Source organism: Pristis pectinata, chromosome 38 (genome assembly GCF_009764475.1).
Source record: "Pristis pectinata isolate sPriPec2 chromosome 38, sPriPec2.1.pri, whole genome shotgun sequence".
Lineage (NCBI taxonomy): Eukaryota > Metazoa > Chordata > Chondrichthyes > Rhinopristiformes > Pristidae > Pristis > Pristis pectinata.
This window is the reverse complement of record NC_067441.1, coordinates 8,463,213-8,480,448: the sequence shown is the minus strand read 5'-3', so window position 1 is coordinate 8,480,448 and position 17,236 is coordinate 8,463,213. Positions and strand designations below refer to the sequence as shown.

Sequence of the window (17,236 nt, the reverse complement as noted above, 5' to 3'; positions counted from 1 at the left end):
CCTGTTTCCATGCTGTATGACTCTACCACTCTGTATAAATTACTGGATACAAAGATCTCTGCTGATTCTCTACATAATGTGGAGTGAATCCTATCAGCTGAAGACCAAACTTCTGAGTGTTATCAGTTAACATCGAAGTATCCACCAAGTGTGCCTTTCTCCTGAGTTTAAGTAATTGGCGGTGCTGTTGATAGCGAGGGTAGTCTTGGGCTACAGAATGCTGTATAACTCTACGACCAGACGGACACCTTGGTCAATATGGATGAGTTGGACCGAAGGGCTTGTTTCTGTGCTGTAAGACTCTGATACTGATCAGTTAGCAATGGCAGATGGAGTTTAATCTTGATTAGTGCGAGGTGATGCATTTTCTGGGGGTCTAATAAGGGTAAGACATATACCATGAATGATGGAGCCCCGAGGAGTATTGAAGAGCAGAGGGATGTTGGTGCACAAGTCCAAAGATCCCTGAAAGTAGCAGCACAGGTAGATAAGGTGGTGAAGAAGGCGTACAGGGTGCTTGCCTTCATTAACTGGACCACTGAATACAAGATCGAGGAAGTTACGGTACAGCTTTATGAAAACTTAGTCGGGCCATGCCTGGAGTACTGTGTGCAGTTCAGATCACCACACTATAGGAGGGACATAATTGCACTGGAGAGGGTGCAGAGGAGATTCACCGGGATGTTGCCTGGGATGGAGGAGAGGCTGGGATTATTTTCTATGGAGTGGAGCAGACTTGGGGAAGACCATATTGAGGGGTATAGCTAGGGTAAATAGTAAGAAACTCTTCCTCGTAATGGAGACGTCTAAAACTTGAGGGCATAGGTCTAAGGTGAGAAGTAGGAGTTTACAGGGGATCGGGGAAGAATCCTTTCCCCCAGAAAAGATATCTTTATTAGTCACACATACATTGAAACACAGTGAAATATCTCTTTTTGCGTAGTGTGTTCTGGGGGCAGCCCGCAAGTGTCGCTATGCTTCCAGCGCCAACATAGCACGCCCACAACTTCCTAACCCATACGTCTTTGGAATGTGGGAGGAAACCGGAGCACCCGGAGGAAAACCACGCAGACACGGGGAGAACGTACAAACTCCTTACAGACAGTGGCCGGAATTGAACCCGGGTCACTGGCGCTGTAACAGCATTACGCTAACCGCTACAGTTGGAATCTGGAACGCATTGCCAGAGGAGGTGGTGAACTTGAATTGCCAAGGCATAGAAGGCTTCTGATCAACTGTTGGTAAAGAGGATGAGTGTAGCTGAGTACTTGATGGGTCAGCATGGTGTTGTAAGACAAATTCTTTAAGGTCTCAAAGGGCAAGGACTCTGGACGCAGTCTTTGGAGTTAAAAAAATGATTTATTCACAAAGACAAATGTGGGACAGAATGAACGGGAATGGATACACACTTACACACACAGGTGATCGTGAAGGAAATCGCAACAAGGGTGAGATGCGCGCAAACACAACAAACTGGTTACAAATGATCAAGGAAGAAACAATACAATGCCTGACCCCTTGACTCAGTGCAAGCATCGGCTCTACGCACCCGGGAATCTACTTAGGATGCTCCTAACCCTTGTGGAATTGCACACTCTTACCAATGGTTTCTTCAGCGTTGTTTCATGATTCCTGGAGCAATCAAAAGAGAGTGAGCCATACACATGTGGCACTCTTTATAGTGCTGGAGGGCTGGGTGGTCCAGCCCAGGTAATTCAAACAAGCCAATGGTTCAGGGCCAGGTACAAAGGTGTTTACAAAGGCCAATGGTCAAGTGTGTGCGCTAATGGGTGGGTGGAGCCAGACCTCAATTGACAGTGGCGAGGGGAGTGGTGGGGACCTGCCATCCGTCCCTCCCCAAACCGATATACTGAACCCAACAGGTGCAAGGAGTCTGTGTAAGCAGTTCATTTGAAGATCATCCAGGGGGTAAGTGGTAGAGCTTCACCGGCGTGTGCTGTGGTCCGGATGCAAATCCAGCAGTCTGCTTTGTTGGAGGTGTTGGCGAATTCGTCAGCAATTCTGAGGAACGTGTTAGCAGACGTTCCGATGCCGATCATCGCAGTGAGCAGAAAGTGACTGGAGTAGTGCCATTATCCTGTAGGGGGTGGCGGGTGGGTTGAGGAACAGACTCATTCTCGGCAGGTCAGGTGTTGGGTATGAAGACAGGATAGGTTAGTTTGACCCAGAATCTCGACCCAACGGGTGCCCCCGGGACCACGCGCAACAACTTCTCCCTTGTGGCCGTCGGACCCACAATCTCCCTGAGCCTTCGGTCTCGGGGTTTTGCAAGTCAGGAGGTGGGGAGTGTGCCAGATGGCGGGATAATGGGGACCCTCCTTGGCCAGTGGGCCATGTATTCAGCTGGTTGACAGCCTGCTGTAGCACACCCAATCACCCCTGCAGTGTGTGGGAAGGCATTAGCGTGCATACTGTTTCTTTCAGCAGGCCATTCATTCTATCAGGCCCGATGCCTGTGGATGGTAGGGGATATGGAACAGCCATGAGATCTCCGCCTTAGCCGCCCAGTTCTGGACTTTAGCCCTTGCAAAGTGTGAGCCCTGATCGGATTGTACCTCCCATGGGACTCCATAGATGGAGGAGAGGTACTGCAATCCTTTGGTGCTGTTCTGGTCAGCCCTGTCACAGGTCACCGCCACCAGAACACCTGAGTATGTGTCCACCATCATCAGGGTGTATTGCTTTTTATTGTGGCGTGGGAGTGGTCTGATATAATCTATCTGCCACGTGACCCAGTGGCCCTGCCGGCCAGCCTCATGGTTTCACTTGTTGGCAGATGGGGCAGTTAACGACAGTGGCCTTGGACTGAGTCCCCGAAATGTTCTGCCCAACGCTGTGGGCCCCTAGGTGACCGCTGTTGCGGTGTGCCTATGCAGCTAAAGCACTGAGGTCAGGTTCCTCCGGGAAGACAGTAGCGCAGCATATTTGAGCAGCCTCGTCCACAGCAGCATTATGTATGGCCTCCTGGGTATATTTGTGGGTACAAGCATCCACGTGGTGGACCGAAATCTGTCTTTGGGCGGCCTGATCCCAGATAAAACGCCAGTATCCCTGTCCCCGGAGGGTGCATCCATGAATTTCCCACCCCGTTTCGTGCCACCCACACTGCCATACCATTGGCCACTGCCCAAGAATCGGCATAGATGTGGACCAGCCCGGTGGTGTTCTGTAGGGTGAGAGCTACTGCTACCAGTTCGGCCAATTGACTAGATCGACCTGCTCCCTCTTTGATCAAGGTTTTCCCTGTGGCAGGATGAAGTGCCGCCACTTTCCAATATTGTTTTCTTCCCCCCCCCCCCCCCCCACCTTTCCAGCGGCTGGAGCCATCTGTGAACCAGGCGTGCAGTTTCTGTTTGGGGTTGAGGGAGTCGAAGGGTTGGCCCCAGGACACGGGGAGGGCTGTATCTCAGGTATGTCTGGGGGTGTCCTGTTCATGACCTGTTCATGGAGGTGGCTGACCCCTTCTGGACCGGGTTTGGCCCAATCCGCGATGTACCCACTTCCTCTTCACTATCGAGAACCTCTGGGCTCGGCCCTCTTTGTGTGTGGAGTCAGGAGACTTGACCCAACGCATTATGGGCAGGTGGGGGCAAAGGACCACAGGGTCGGTGCTGGTTTGGTGCTCAGTGGCGAGGAGCGCCAGGTAGCAGGCAAGCAGCTGGCACTTGAAAGGGCTGTAGCGAGTAGCGGCCTCAGGCAACGATTTGGTCTAGAAGCCGAGCAGGACTCTGCGCCCCTGGACCTTCTGCCAGAGGCTCCATTCAGCAATCGACTCGCTAGCGGAGACCTGTAACTCGAAGGGGACCCCTTCCTGGTGGGAGGCAAATGGCAGGGCTTGCTGCACTTCTCAAAGGCAGCCTACTCTTCAGGCCCCCAGGTAAAGGTGGCCTTCTTTCAAGAGACCCTATAGAGGGGTCTCAGAAGCATGGTGAGGGTGGGGTATATGCTGCCGCCAATAGCCGAGGAGAACCACGAACCTCTGGGTGTCAGTTTTGTTGGTGGGGACGGCAAAATTTAAAATCTTGTTTCGGGCAGTTTCAGGAATGTCTCATTTGCCTGTGTGCCACTGGATCCCGAGAAACAATACATTCTGGGCTGGGCCTTGTATCTTTTCCATATTAATAGCCCAGCCACGTTCTGAGGGAAGAAATTAGCATCTCGAGAGCCTCTGAGACAATGGCTTCAGAAGGCCCTTGTAGGAGTATGTCATCAGTGTAGTGGGCGGCTGACACCCCCGGGGAGGGAAGTTGAATGGCTTGCAAGTCCCGGGAGATTAGCCCCTGGCATATTGTCGAACTATGAATGTACCCTTGTGGTAGACGTTGGACTGTATATTGTCTCCTGTCCCAGGTGAATGCAAATTGGTCCTGGGAGGTGTGATGGAGGGGGATGGAGAAGAACACATTGGCCAAATCCACAACAGCATACCACGGTTTGTCTGGGCGCCCTGAAATATCCTCGACCAGAGTGACTATGTCAGATACGGCGGCAGCGAGGGGGGGCAGACTTGTTAAGGTGTCTGTAGTCCACCGTCACACGCCACGTCCCATTCTATTTGCGGACAGGCCAGATGGGGCTATTGAAGGGGGGAGGCTGCGGGTCGGATGACTCCCTCCCGCAGCAGGGCTTGGATAGCCTCAGTGATGTCTTGGTGTCCCCCCGGCACCCTATATTGTCGACTGCAGACGACCTTGGGTTGGCGGTACGACAACCAGTTCCCATTTCGCTGCCTCGACTACCACAGTAGCCTGTGCAACTCTGAAAGTGAACTTGCCCCGGTTGGTGTGTAGGGACTGTCCCTTTAAGACATTGATCCCGAGTAGACGCTTGGGTGAGGCTGCTATTAAAATGGTTGCAGGTCGAGGAGGTTGGTTCCCGATGGCCATGCGGACTTTGACTTCCTTTGCAGGCAAAAGGGGAACCCCTCCCTCCCCAACACCTCTATCTGCATCTGTGCCCCCTTCCACACCGCGGGGTTACCCGGGACTATGGTGTGTTGGGCACCCATGTCGACGAGTGCCATCTACCTCTGCACGTTCCCCTTTCCCCAGTGTACCACTACAGGTATGTGTGGCCTCAGGTCCCCTGGGCGTGGGGGGGTAATGGAGCAAATGTGCCAGGGATCCTGGCCTTCATCCTATGGGAAGGGGGTGGAGGTCTGCCACCCCAAGGATGAGGGTTCCTGCTGGCGGAGGTGGGATATCTCCTGTCGCAGCAGGTCCCGGAGCTGATCCCTGAGGGCAGGGGAGACTGTTTCGAATGGGGGAGGAGCAGAGGCAGTATCAGCGCCTGCGGGGGCAGCCCACGTGGTCCGGCGGTTGGGGGCGCTCCGTGTCGGACTTGGACCCAGGGTGGCTGTGGATCTTCCCCCGGCTGGGCTCTCCCCCGCAGAGCTCTTTCCAGCGCGCATAGAGAGCGGAGGTTGGGACCCCATCTATGCTGGCGCGGTCCAGCCCTGCGCGCAACAGGTCTAGGCAAAACTGCTTGTGCAAGACGGGGTGGGAGGGGCGGGGAGGAGGGGGGGGGAGTCATATCCCCAGCCCCTGTCTCCACTCTGCAGACCTGTGTGGGTGCCCCCCTGCTGCATGTACTCTCGCCCTTCCAGGAGGGTGATGGCTTCCCGTACAGTCTTCCCACTAACCGGTCCCTTGAGGGGCAGGACCACTGGCCTCAACTTGGGGCACGCGGTGGCGACCAGATACCCCGCTAGCGCGCTGGTCGCCGTGGTGTTCTCTAAAAGCTCAAGGTCACCAGCGCCCATTCCCTGACGACCCTGGTGCCCTCACTGACCATGCTCCACTGTGGTCGCCCGTATAAATACCATTCAAGGACGGTAGGGTACCGGGTCCTTACCGCAGTCACTACCCGGTTCCACAGGGTAGTGTTGTCCCCAGCCCCTCCACGTGGCGCCTGCAGGGCATTCTTAATACCCTGTTGGTCAGACAAGCTCCCCAGGGTGCTCGCCTCCAGGTGAGAGAGGCTCACGTTGGGGGGCCCCCTCATCCCACAGTCGGAGCAACCACGCAGCCAGGTGTTCACCTGGCCGCTGGCAATACTGATCTGCCAGCTGGGTTAGCTCCTCGATGGAGAAGTCCCAGGTCTCCGTGGTCGGAAGAGCTCTGTGCACTCGCCCCTGTGGTGGCCTCATCCCCGTTCCCCTCCCTTTCATGGCAGGCCTGGGACCGTGTTTGGACGGGTCGAGCCTGCAGGAGTGCGGGTGCATAGGGTGGAGGGTGGTTGTGATGGGGCCCCGGCTTTTCGGGCACCCCTTCTTCGTCAGTGTCCATCCATATGTCCCCATCCCCCAGCCATGTGTCCAGCTTGTCGCCGCGCCGGACCAGGGCTTGAATTTTAAACGGGTCTGGCTACCAGCCAGACCAGCGGGCCGCCTGCGCCTGCTGCAGTTGATTCAGCCTGCAAGCGGCCTCAGTCGTTGGCTCGGGTCTGGGCAGTCTGAACTGCCTCCTGCAGTGTACAGCACAGCTGCTGGAGCATCTCTACCTCCCTTTCCTTCTGGAGACATGTATTCTGCAACTGGCTAGTAATCCCAACCTGGCATCTCAGGAGGGATGCAAGTAGGCAGAAGGCACCCCTTTGGCATGGGGGAAACCCAACTTCTGGAGGAGGGCAACCACGTGGTGCCCCAGTTTCTCACCACGTGGATCTAACTGCTCAGCCCAGTCCACTGGCTTACCGCGGTCTGCCAGCATACTGGCCAAGTTCCTAAATCCCTCGCATCGGCCCACCTGGGAATCCTCTCCTCAGTGCCTACACTGGCCGCCTTCCCCATTCCAAAACATCCTTCCTGCGTCTGTGTCCAGCCAAGACCTTTAAGACCAAATGTTAAGGTCTCAAAGGGCAGGGACTCTGGACAGTCTTTGGAGTTTAAAAAATGATTTATTCACAAAGACAAACGTGGGACAGAATGAACGGGAATGGATACACACTTACACGGGTGATCGCAAACATGGGGGAAATCGCAACAAGGGTGAGATGCGTGCACGCACACACACACACACAACAAACTGGTTACAAATGGTCAAGGAAGAAACAATGCCTGACCCCTTGACTCAGTGCAAGCATCGGCTCTACGCTCCCGGGAATCTACTTAGGACACTCCTAACCCTTGTGGAAGTGCACACTCTTACCGATGGTCTCTTCAGCGTTGTTTCAAGATTCCTGGAGCAATCAAAAGAGAGCAAGCCACGCACGTGTGGCACTCTTTATAGTGCTGGAGGGCTGGGTGGTCCAGCCCAGGTAATTCAAACAAGCCAATGGTTCAGGGTCAGGTACAAAGGTGTTTACAAAGGCTAATGGTCAAGTGTGTGCACTAATGGGTGGGTGGAACCAGACCTCGATTGACAGTGGTGTGGCTTTCGACCATGTGGTCAATGGTGTCACATGACAGCCATGACCCTTCACAGTGCACATGGACGTGGTGGGACGAAAGGACTGTTCCTCTGCCGTATGGCCGCCACGCTGTCAAATCAGGGCAGAACTTTCACAGTGAACGACTGGGTCCTGGGGAGTGTTGTAGAACAGAGGGACCCAGGAGTACAAGTATGTGGTTCCCTGGAAATTGCATTCCAGGTGGACTGAGTGATGAAGGTGGTATTTGCCATGCTGGCCTTCAGAGTACAGGAGTTGCAGTTGTACAAGACATTGGTGAGGCTGCACCTGGAGTACCGTGTGCAGTTTTGGTCATGCTGTTATAGGAAAGACGTCACTAAGCCAGAAAGAGTGCAGGGAAGATTCATGAGAATGTTCCCAAGACTTGAGGGACTGAGTTATAGGGAGAGGTTGGGCAGGCTGGGACTTTATTCCTTGGAGTGTCAGAGACTGAGGGGTGACATAGAGGTGTATAAAATCATGAGCAGCATAGATAGGGTGAACGTGCGCAGTCTTTTCCCAGGGTTGGGGAATCAAGAGCTAGAGGGCACAGGTTTAAGGTGAGAGGGGAGAGATTTAAAAGGGACCTGTGGGGCAACTTCTTCACGCAGAGGGTGGTGGGTGTGAGAAACGAGCTGCCAGAGAAAGTGGTAGAGCTGGGTACATTTACATTGTTGGACAGGTACATGGATATGAGCCAAACACAGGAAAATAGGACCAGTTTAGATGGGCATCTTGGTCGGCATGGACCCGATGGGCGAAGGCCCTGTTTCCTTGCTGTATGACTGAGTGCCATACGATTCAGTAACACCCAAGTGATGTTCTGCTTTCCTTGTGAAACAGCAGCTGAGCTCTTGTCACTTTACACTTGACCTTTTGGCCGTCAGTTTAAGTCAGAGTCACAGAGCACGGAAACAGTTGCCCTTCACATCCTTTTTACATCTGGAAAAAGACGGTGACCATCCCTCATCTACACCCCTCATTTTATATACCCCTATAAGGTCACTCCTCTGCCTCCTGCGCTCCAGGGAAAACCAGTCCCAGGACATTTCCTTTCCTGCCTCAGTCCAGCGGAATGACGGATTACTCTGGCAACAGTGCCAGTTGTTGCTATGTTCTCGGGCAGGAATGGTACCACGCTGTGTTGTAACTAACTTGGTCTTTGTTTCTCTTTTTCTCTCCACCCACCCTCCCCCCTGCCTTTCCCTGGGATGACCCCCACCCCCCCCCTTCCCTTCCCCTCGGATGATCCTCCCACTCCCCGCTATGATCCCTTCCCCTTCCCTGGGAATGACCCCCACCTCTACCTCTCCCCTTCCCTCTCTGGGATGACCACACCCCTCCCCCTCCCTCTCCCTGCGATGACTCTCCTATCTGCCTCTCCCTCCCCTCTCCTGGGATGGCCCCCACCTCTACCTTCCCTCTCTGGGATGACCACACCCCTCCCCCTCCCCCTCCCTCTCCCTGCGATGACTCTCCTATCTGCCTCTCCCTCCCCTCTCCTGGGATGGCCCCCACCTCTACCTTCCCTCTCTGGGATGACCACACCCCTCCCCCTCCCCCTCCCTCTCCCTGCGATGACTCTCCTATCTGCCTCTCCCTCCCCTCTCCTGGGATGGCCCCCACCTCTACCTTCCCTCTCTGGGATGACCACACCCCTCCCCCTCCCTCTCCCTGCGATGACTCTCCTATCTGCCTCTCCCTCCCCTCTCCTGGGATGGCCCCCACCTCTACCTTCCCTCTCTGGGATGACCACACCCCTCCCCCTCCCTCTCCCTGCGATGACTCTCCCATCTGCCTCTCCCCTCCGCTCCCCCCTCCCCGGGATGACCGCCCCCCCCCCCGGATGACCCTCCCATTCCTTGAGATGATCCCCTTCCTTCCGCCCCCCCCCCCCGATGACCCTCCCATTCCCTGAGATAATCCCCTCCCCTCCTCTTCTCCCTTCCCTGGGATGACCCCCCCCCCCCAACCCCTAATATCCCCTCCTCGGGATGACTCTCTCGCTCTCCTCCGCTCGGACGGCCCCCTTCCCCTCCCCTCCCCTCGGACGACCCCCTCCCCTCCCCTCGGACGACCCCCTCCCCTCCCCTCCCCGTGCAGCAGCGGCCCCTGAAGCAGTCCCTGGGCGGCTCTCTGTGCCGGGAGTCGCACTGGAAATGCCTGGTGCTCACCCTGCTGATGTACGGCTGCTTCGGCGTGGTGACCTGGTGCCACCTGTCCACCGTGAGCCGCCTGGCGTTCCGCCGGCCGCCCGGCGGCGGCGGCGGCGAGTCGGCCGTCCTCCGCGAGAGCCCGTGCTCCAGCGGCTACGTCTACATCCCGCTGGCCTTCCTCACCATGCTCTACGTGGTGTACCTGGTGGAGTGCTGGCACTGCTACGCCAAGAACCGGACCGAGCAGCAGGTGGACGTGCACAGCGTGTACGAGCGGGTGCGGCGGCTGCGCCAGGCTAGCCCCTGCATCTGGTGGCGGGCCATCAGCTACCACTACGTGCGCCGGACCCGCCAGGTCACCCGCTACCGCAACGGCGACGCCTACACCACCACCCAGGTCTACCACGAACGCGTCAACACCCGGCTGGCCGAGTCCGAGTTCGACTACGCCCGCCACGGCGTGCGGGACGTCTCCAAGGAGCTGGCGGGGCTGGCCGACCACCCGGCCACCCGGCTCCGCTTCACCAAGTGCTTCAGCTTCGCCAGCGCCGAGTCGGAGACCTCCTACCTGACGCAGCGGGCCCGCTTCTTCAGCGAGAACGAGGGGCTGGACGACTACATGGAGGCCCGGGAGGGCATGCACCTGAGGAGCGTCGACTTCAAGGAGCACCTGGTGTCGCTGGCCGACCCCAAGAGCCCGCCCTGGTACGTGTCCCGCTGCATCTTCTGGAGCGTGTCGTGCCTGGTGCTGTCGTGGCCGCTGCGGGTGTTGGCCGAGTACCGCACGGCTCACCTCCACTACCACGTGGAGAAGCTGTTCGGGCCCGAGGAGGGCGGGCGGGAGGCGCCGGGCTTCGGGCCCCGCCTCAACACGGTCGACGTGACCGAGCTGGAGTGGCACATCCGCTCCAACCAGCAGCTGGTGCCCAGCTACTCCGAGGCGCTGCTGATGGAGGCGGCCGCCTGCGCCTCGCCCTCGGCCGCCTACCTCCAGCCGTGCCGCCGCTGCCGCCGGACGGTGAGCAGCGCCTCGCTGCCCTCGGCCCCTTCGTCGTCCTCCTCCTCCTCCTCGGCCTCGTCCCGCCTCCCCTTCAGCCGCAGCCGCTTCTCGCTCGGCCGGCTGCAGCCCCCCGGCCGGCACTGCCTGTTCCGCAGCCTGAGCGGGCGGCTGGGGGGGGGCGGGGCGGAGGAGGGCGGCGGCCGGCGGAGGGGGCCGGAGGGAGGGGGGGAGGAGGAGGAGGAGCAGCCGCCCTCCTACCAGGACGCCATCTTCTTCCCGCGCCTCATCGTGCACGCCGGCGACGGTTGCCATGGCCACCAGCCGCGGGCACGGGAGGCGGCGGGGCCCGACACGCTGCTGTGAAGGGCGGCGACCTCAATGGGCGGGGCCTTGGGGGCTGAAGCCCCTCCCACCACCGATGGGCGTGGCCTTTGACGCTTAAGCCCCCCCACCTCAATGGGCGTGGCCTTGGGATGCTGAAGCCCCACCCCTCCCCACAATGGGCGTGGCCTTTGGAAGCTGAAGCCCCTCCCCTCCCACAATGGGCGTGGCCTTTGACGCTTAAGCCCCCCCTCCTCCCACCTCAATGGGCGTGGCCTTGGGATGCTGAAGCCCCCCCCCCCAACCACCAATGGGCGCGGCCTTAGGATGCTGAAGCCCCACCCCTCCCCACAATGGGCGTGGCCTTTGGAAGCTGAAGCCCCTCCCCTCCCACAATGGGCGTGGCCTTTGACGCTTAAGCCCCTCCCCTCCCACCTAAATGGGCGTGGACTTCGGATGCTGAAGCCCCTCCCTGTCCCACCCCCAATGGGCGTGGCCTATACATCCTGAAGCCCCGCCCCATCCCACCTTAATGGGCGTGACCTACGGACCCTGAAGCCCCTCCCCAATGGGCGTGGCCTTTGGACACTGAAGCCCCTCCAACCTCAATGGGTGCGGCCTTCGGATGCTGAAGCCCCTCCCTGTCCCACCCCCCAATGGGCGTCGCCTTTAGATCCTGAAGCCCCGCCCCATCCCTTAATGGGCGTGGCCCTAGGATGCTGAAGCCCCTGCCCATCCCACCTCAATGGGCACGGCTTTCAGACCCTGAAGCCCCTCCCCTTCCCATCTCAATGGGCGTGGCCTGCGGACGTCCCACCCCTCGCACCTCAGTGGGCGTGCCGTTGGGATGCTGAAGCCCCTCCCACCTCCCCCTTTCCCCCACCTCAATGGGTGTGGCCTTTGGACCAAAGCCCCTCCCACTGCTCCTTTCCCCCACCTCAATGGGCGCGGCCTATGGACCCGAAAGCCCCTCCCCAATGGGCACGGCCTTCAGGTGCTGAATCCCCTCCCCATCCCTCAATGGGCGTGGCCTTCAGACACATGTCTCACCCCTCGCACCTCAATAGGCGTGCCCTTCGGATGCTGAAGCCCCTCCCACCTCCCCCTTCCCCCCCCCCCACCAGCAATGGGCATGGCCTTTGGACCGAAGCCCCTCCCCAACCACCCCTCCCCCACAATGGACATGGCTGGACCCTGGTCCCCCCCACAGCCACTGCTACCCCTACCTCAATGGGCGTGGCCATTGTACTCTGAAGCCCCTCCCACATACCCCACTGCAATGGGTGCGGCCTTCAGACCTTGAAGCCCCTCCCCATTCCACCTCAATGGGCGTGGCCTTCAGACCAAAGTCACCTCCCCATCCCCCTCCCCCACAACCACCCCTACCCCAGCCTCAATGGATGTGGCCTTTGGATGCTGAAGCTCTCCCTCTTCCCTCCCCTCCCACCCTGTCTCCTCCCCCCCCCACCCCGTCCCCTCCTCCCCCCACCCCGTCCCCTCCTCCCCGCTCCACCACTCCACCCCTCCCCCCTCCTCAATGGGCGTGGCCTTTAGACCCTGAAGCCCCTCCCTCTCCCCTCTCCCATCCCCCCCCACCTCAATGGGTGACCAACCCTAATGGCACCAGAAGTCCAAGCCATCCAACAAAGTCAAGAGCCGGAGCCCCCACATCATCCTGCCCCTTCCCCTCTGCACCATTTGCCCTTGGACCCAGGACAATGTGCTTAGGGCACAAGGATAGGAGATGTCAACAAGTCCAGTTGACCATCTACCCAATGGACACAGCCAATCCCCCTCCCAACACCTCCTTGGCTTGGCAAGGGGCAACGTCGATTCACATGGACCAATACGCATCACCGTTTCGCAGAGACCAGGCTTGCAACAGTTGGATTGAAGGGGCAAAGCTAATCCTCTGATGGGACGAGGACACAGGACCTTGTGCTTGCAGCCAGATTGTTCAGGGTTGATACCAGGACTGTTCTGCCGGGGGGGGGGGGGGGTTAGGTTGGGGGCGCTCGCCTCACCCTCCCTCAAGTGGTTGGCCATCTCGCATCAGATGCAAGTCTCATGAGCGCGGGAGACAGAATTGGAAAGGGATTTGGGTTCAGCGCAGGACATTCACTCTGTATCGAAACTATGCTGTCTGTGTCCCATCAAACGTCCCAGGGCAGGTACGGCAAGGATTGGGCACCGTCCCATCACACACTCCTGGGGTCAGACACAGAGTGAAGCTCCCTCCACACCATCCCATTGCACACTCCTGGGGTCAGACACAGAGTGAAGCTCCCTCTGCTCTGTCCCAAGGGAGGTGGGGTGGGGGTCATCCCAATCAAAGGGGAACTTTACTCTGTGTCTAATCCGTGCCCTGAAAGTGTGTGATGGGACGGTGCAGAGGGAGCTTCACTCTGTGTCTGACCCCGGGAGTGTGTGATGGGACGGTGCAGAGGGAGCTTCACTCTGTGTCTGACCCCGGGAGTGTGTGATGGGACGGTGTAGAGGGACCTTCACCCTGTGTCTGACCCCGGGAGTGTGTGATGGGACGGTGTAGAGGGAGCTTCACTCTGTGTCTGACCCCGGGAGTGTGTGATGGGACGGTGTAGAGGGAGCTTCACTCTGTGTCTGACCCATGTCGTCCGTGCAACACTACAGATGTTGCTCCTAGCCTTGGAACACGTGGGTGTCTGTCTCCTCGGATTGGACAGAGGCACTCTTGCCGAGGATCGGACTGAATGTTGAATCCGTATTGCTGACACTGATCGGAAGGGAGAGTTTTTTTGTGGTCTCTCTTGTTGCCTTGCTTGTCTCACTGCTGCAGGTCACAGTTACTCTTGGTGCCGGGAATCCTGGCCTCCCTCCCACAGGGCACACGAACTCTGTTGCTTGAATCACATTTAAATAAACCATCAGTCTTTGGAAGAAGCTTCCTCAATGATCTGCTGTTTATTAACCACCAGTGGGACCTGGGCAGGCTTGAACCTTCACGTCAAAAGGCTTCTCATTGCTGTAGGAGGGACTGCGATTGGTTTCTGGGTGTTCGTGGCAAGTTTACCCACCTCACACTTGGCCACCACCTCGGTCTGGCACAGTGGCCCGGCGGGCAGAGCCGCTGCCTCACAGCCCCAGATTCGACCCCGGCTTCTGGCGCAGTGTGTGTGGAGTTTGCACGCTCCCCCTCTGACCGCGGGGGTTTCCCCCGGGGTGCTCCGGTTTCCACTGCCCGCATCCCAACGACTTGCGGGATCGGTGGGTTAATTGAGGCCGCTGTAAATTGCCCCCCCCCCCCGCTAGTGTGTGGGTGAGGGGTAGGATGTGGGGGGCGGAGTTGATGGGAATGTGCGGGGAATGGATGGGAGAGATGGGATTTCTCTGGGAGAACAATGACTAAATCTCTTCTGCCCGCACATGATCCGCATCCCTCCATTCCCTGCACATTCATGTGTCTATTTAAGACTCTTAAACGCCACTATCATATCTCCTTCCACCACCTCCCTTGGCAGCTTGTTCCAGGCACCCACCACTCTGTGTTTTCAAGAAAAAACTCGGCCCACACATCTCCTTTGAACTTACCCCCCTCTAGTTTTAGACATTTCGACCCTGAGAAATAGATTCTTGTCTACCCTATCTATGCCTCTCATAATTTAATTTATAAACCTCTATCGGGTCTCCCCTCAGCCCTCCGCCGCTCCAGAGGAAACAACCCAAGTTTGTCCGACCTCTCCTTATAGCTCGTGCTCTCCAATCCAGGCAGCGTCCTGGTGAACCTCTTCTGCACCCTCTCCAAAGCCTCCACATCCTTCCTGTAATGGGGCGACCAGAACTGCATGCAATACTCCAAAAGTGCGGCCTGAGCAAAGTTTTATACAGCTGCAACGTGACTTCATGACTCTTGTACTCACTACCCTGAGCAATGAAGGCAAGCACGCTGCACGCCTTCTTTACCACCCTATCTACTTGTGTGGCCACATTCAGTGAGCGATGGACTTGGACCCCAAGATCATTCTGTACATCAATCCTGCTAAGGGTCCTGCCAATGACTTTCCCCTTGCATTTGACCTTCAACTCCCCTCCACCACAATGTCCCTTTTCCAGACCACAGGCACCAGTATGACCATCCCAACATCTCCATTGGACCAGCTTGCCCGATCCACTGCAGTCCCCATCCACAGTCTCTCCCCACCCCAACACCCTTTTCCCTGTTGCACCAACTCACACCCCCACTCCCCCCACCCCCTGTCCGTACGCTCCCTCCCACAGCTCAGCACAGTGACGGTGGGGGGAGGGTGTATAGGGCAAAGAGCTGACCCCGACCTAGGGGAGAAGGTTGCACTGCAATGATGTAGATGTGGTCGGTGAGAGGGGATTGACGACATGGACCTTCTGTGACTGGGGAACGTGTCCAGGGGCTCTGGGAGGAAGGTATTGGTATTGGTTTATTATTGTCACTTGTACCGAGGTCCGGTGAAAAACTTGTCTTGCATACTGATCGTACAGGTCAATTCATTACACAGTGCAGTTACATTGAGTTAGTACAGAATGCATTGAGGTAGTACAGGTAAAACAATAAAAGTACAGTGTAAGGTGTCACAGCTACAGAGAAAGTGCAGTGCAATAAGGTGCAAGGTCAAAACAAAGTAGATCGTGAGGTCAGAGTCCATCTCATTGTATAAGGGAACCGTTCAATAGTCTTATCACAGTGGGATAGAAGCTGTCCTTGAGCCTGGTGGTACGTGCCCTCAGGCTCCTGTATCTTCTACCTGATGGGAGTGGAGAGAAGAGAGAATGGCCCGGGTGGGTGGGGTCTTTGGTTATGCTGGCTGCTTCACCAAGGCAGCGAGAGGTAAAGACCAAGGAGGGGAGGCTGGTGTCCGTGATGCGCTGGGCTGTGTCCATAACTCTCTGCAGTTTCTTGAGGTCCTGGGCAGAGCAGTTGCCGTACCAAGCCGTGATGCATCCAGATAGGATGCTTTCTATGGTGCATCGATAAAAGTTGGTGAGTGTCAAAGGGGACATGAGGAATTTCTTTAGCCTCCTGCGGAAGTAGAGGTGCTGGTGAGCTTTCTTGGCCGTGGCATCTGTGTGATTTGACCAGGACAGGCTATTGGTGATGTTCACTCCCAGGAACTTGAAGCTCTCAACCCTCTCGACCTCAGCACCGTTGATGTAGACAGGTGCATGTACACTGCAGCTGACTATGTGGCTTGGCTGCATTTTACAGTGTTGGAGACGATTAAATGTCGTGATCAGTTGGAGAGACTGGCAGAGAAATGGCAGATAGAGTTTAATCCGGCCAAGTGTGAGGTGTTGCACTTTGGGAGATCAAAAGTAAAGGGACGGTACACAGTTAATGGCAGGACCCTTAACAGTATTGATGTGCAGAGGGATCTTGGACTCCAAGTCCATAGCTCACTGAAAGTGGCCGCACAGGTTGATAGGGTGGTAAGGAAGGCGTACGACGCGCTTGCCTTCATTAGTCGAGGCACCGAGTTCAAGAGTCAGGAAGTTATGTTGCAGCTTTATAAAACTCTGGTCAGACCGCATCTGGAGTATTGCATTCAATTCTGGTCGCCCCCATTACAGGAAGGATGTAGAGGCTTTGGAGCGGGTGCAGAAGAGGGTCACCAGGACGCTGCCTGGATCAGAGGGTACGTGTTTATAAGGAGAGGTCGGACAAACTTGGGTTGTTTTCTCTGGAGCGGCAGAGGCTGAGGGGAGACCTGATAGAAGTTTAAGATTATGAGAGGCATAGATAGAGTAGACAGCCCAGGGTTGAAATGTCCTATACTCGAGGACAAACATTTAAGATGAGAGGGGGTAAGTTCAAAGGAGATGTGCGGGGCAAGTTTTTTCACACAAAGAGTAGTGGGTGCCTGGAATGTGCTGCCAGGGGTGGTGGTGGAGGCAGATACGACAGAGGTGTTTAAGAGACTCTTAGATAGGCGGGTGAACGTGCAGAGAGTGGAGGGATATGAACACTGTGTAAGCAGAAGGGATTAGTTTGGTTGGGTATTTAATTACTAGTCTAATTAGTTTAACACAACATCGTGGGCTGAAGGGCCTGTTCCTGTGTTGTACTGTTCTGTGCTCTACGATTAAATGCAGTGTCCGGGCCCACACAGAGCGCACTGGGAATTATTACAGAGAGAGCACTGGCATCAGTTACCCAGTGCGCACAGGATGAGGGAGTGGTTGGTGTCGCCGTCTCACCGCTCCAGAGACCTGGGTTCGATCCCGACCTCCGGGGCCGACCGTGTGCGTGTGGAGTTGGCGCATTCTCCCCGTGACCGTGTGGGTTCCCCCCGGGTGCTCCGGTTCCCTCCCACATCCCAACGACGTGCGGGGTCGGTGGGTT

General features: G+C 57.0%; 1 protein-coding gene across 2 annotated transcripts in view; it reads left to right on the top strand.

Moving 5' to 3' along the window:
* The window catches only part of LOC127587077 (transmembrane protein 151B), a 37,210-nt gene extending 24,091 nt beyond the window's left edge, over positions 1–13,119 (top strand). The window contains exon 2 of one of the 2 annotated variants that reach the window (XM_052045259.1): positions 9,517–13,119. In XM_052045259.1, the coding sequence (XP_051901219.1) occupies positions 9,517–10,929 (1,413 nt within the window). In that variant the 3' untranslated portion in view covers positions 10,930–13,119. Of the gene's footprint in view, positions 1–9,513 lie in introns of both variants that reach the window. The other variant, XM_052045258.1, reaches the window with a different exon arrangement.
* Positions 13,120–17,236: the final 4,117 nt, after the last annotated feature.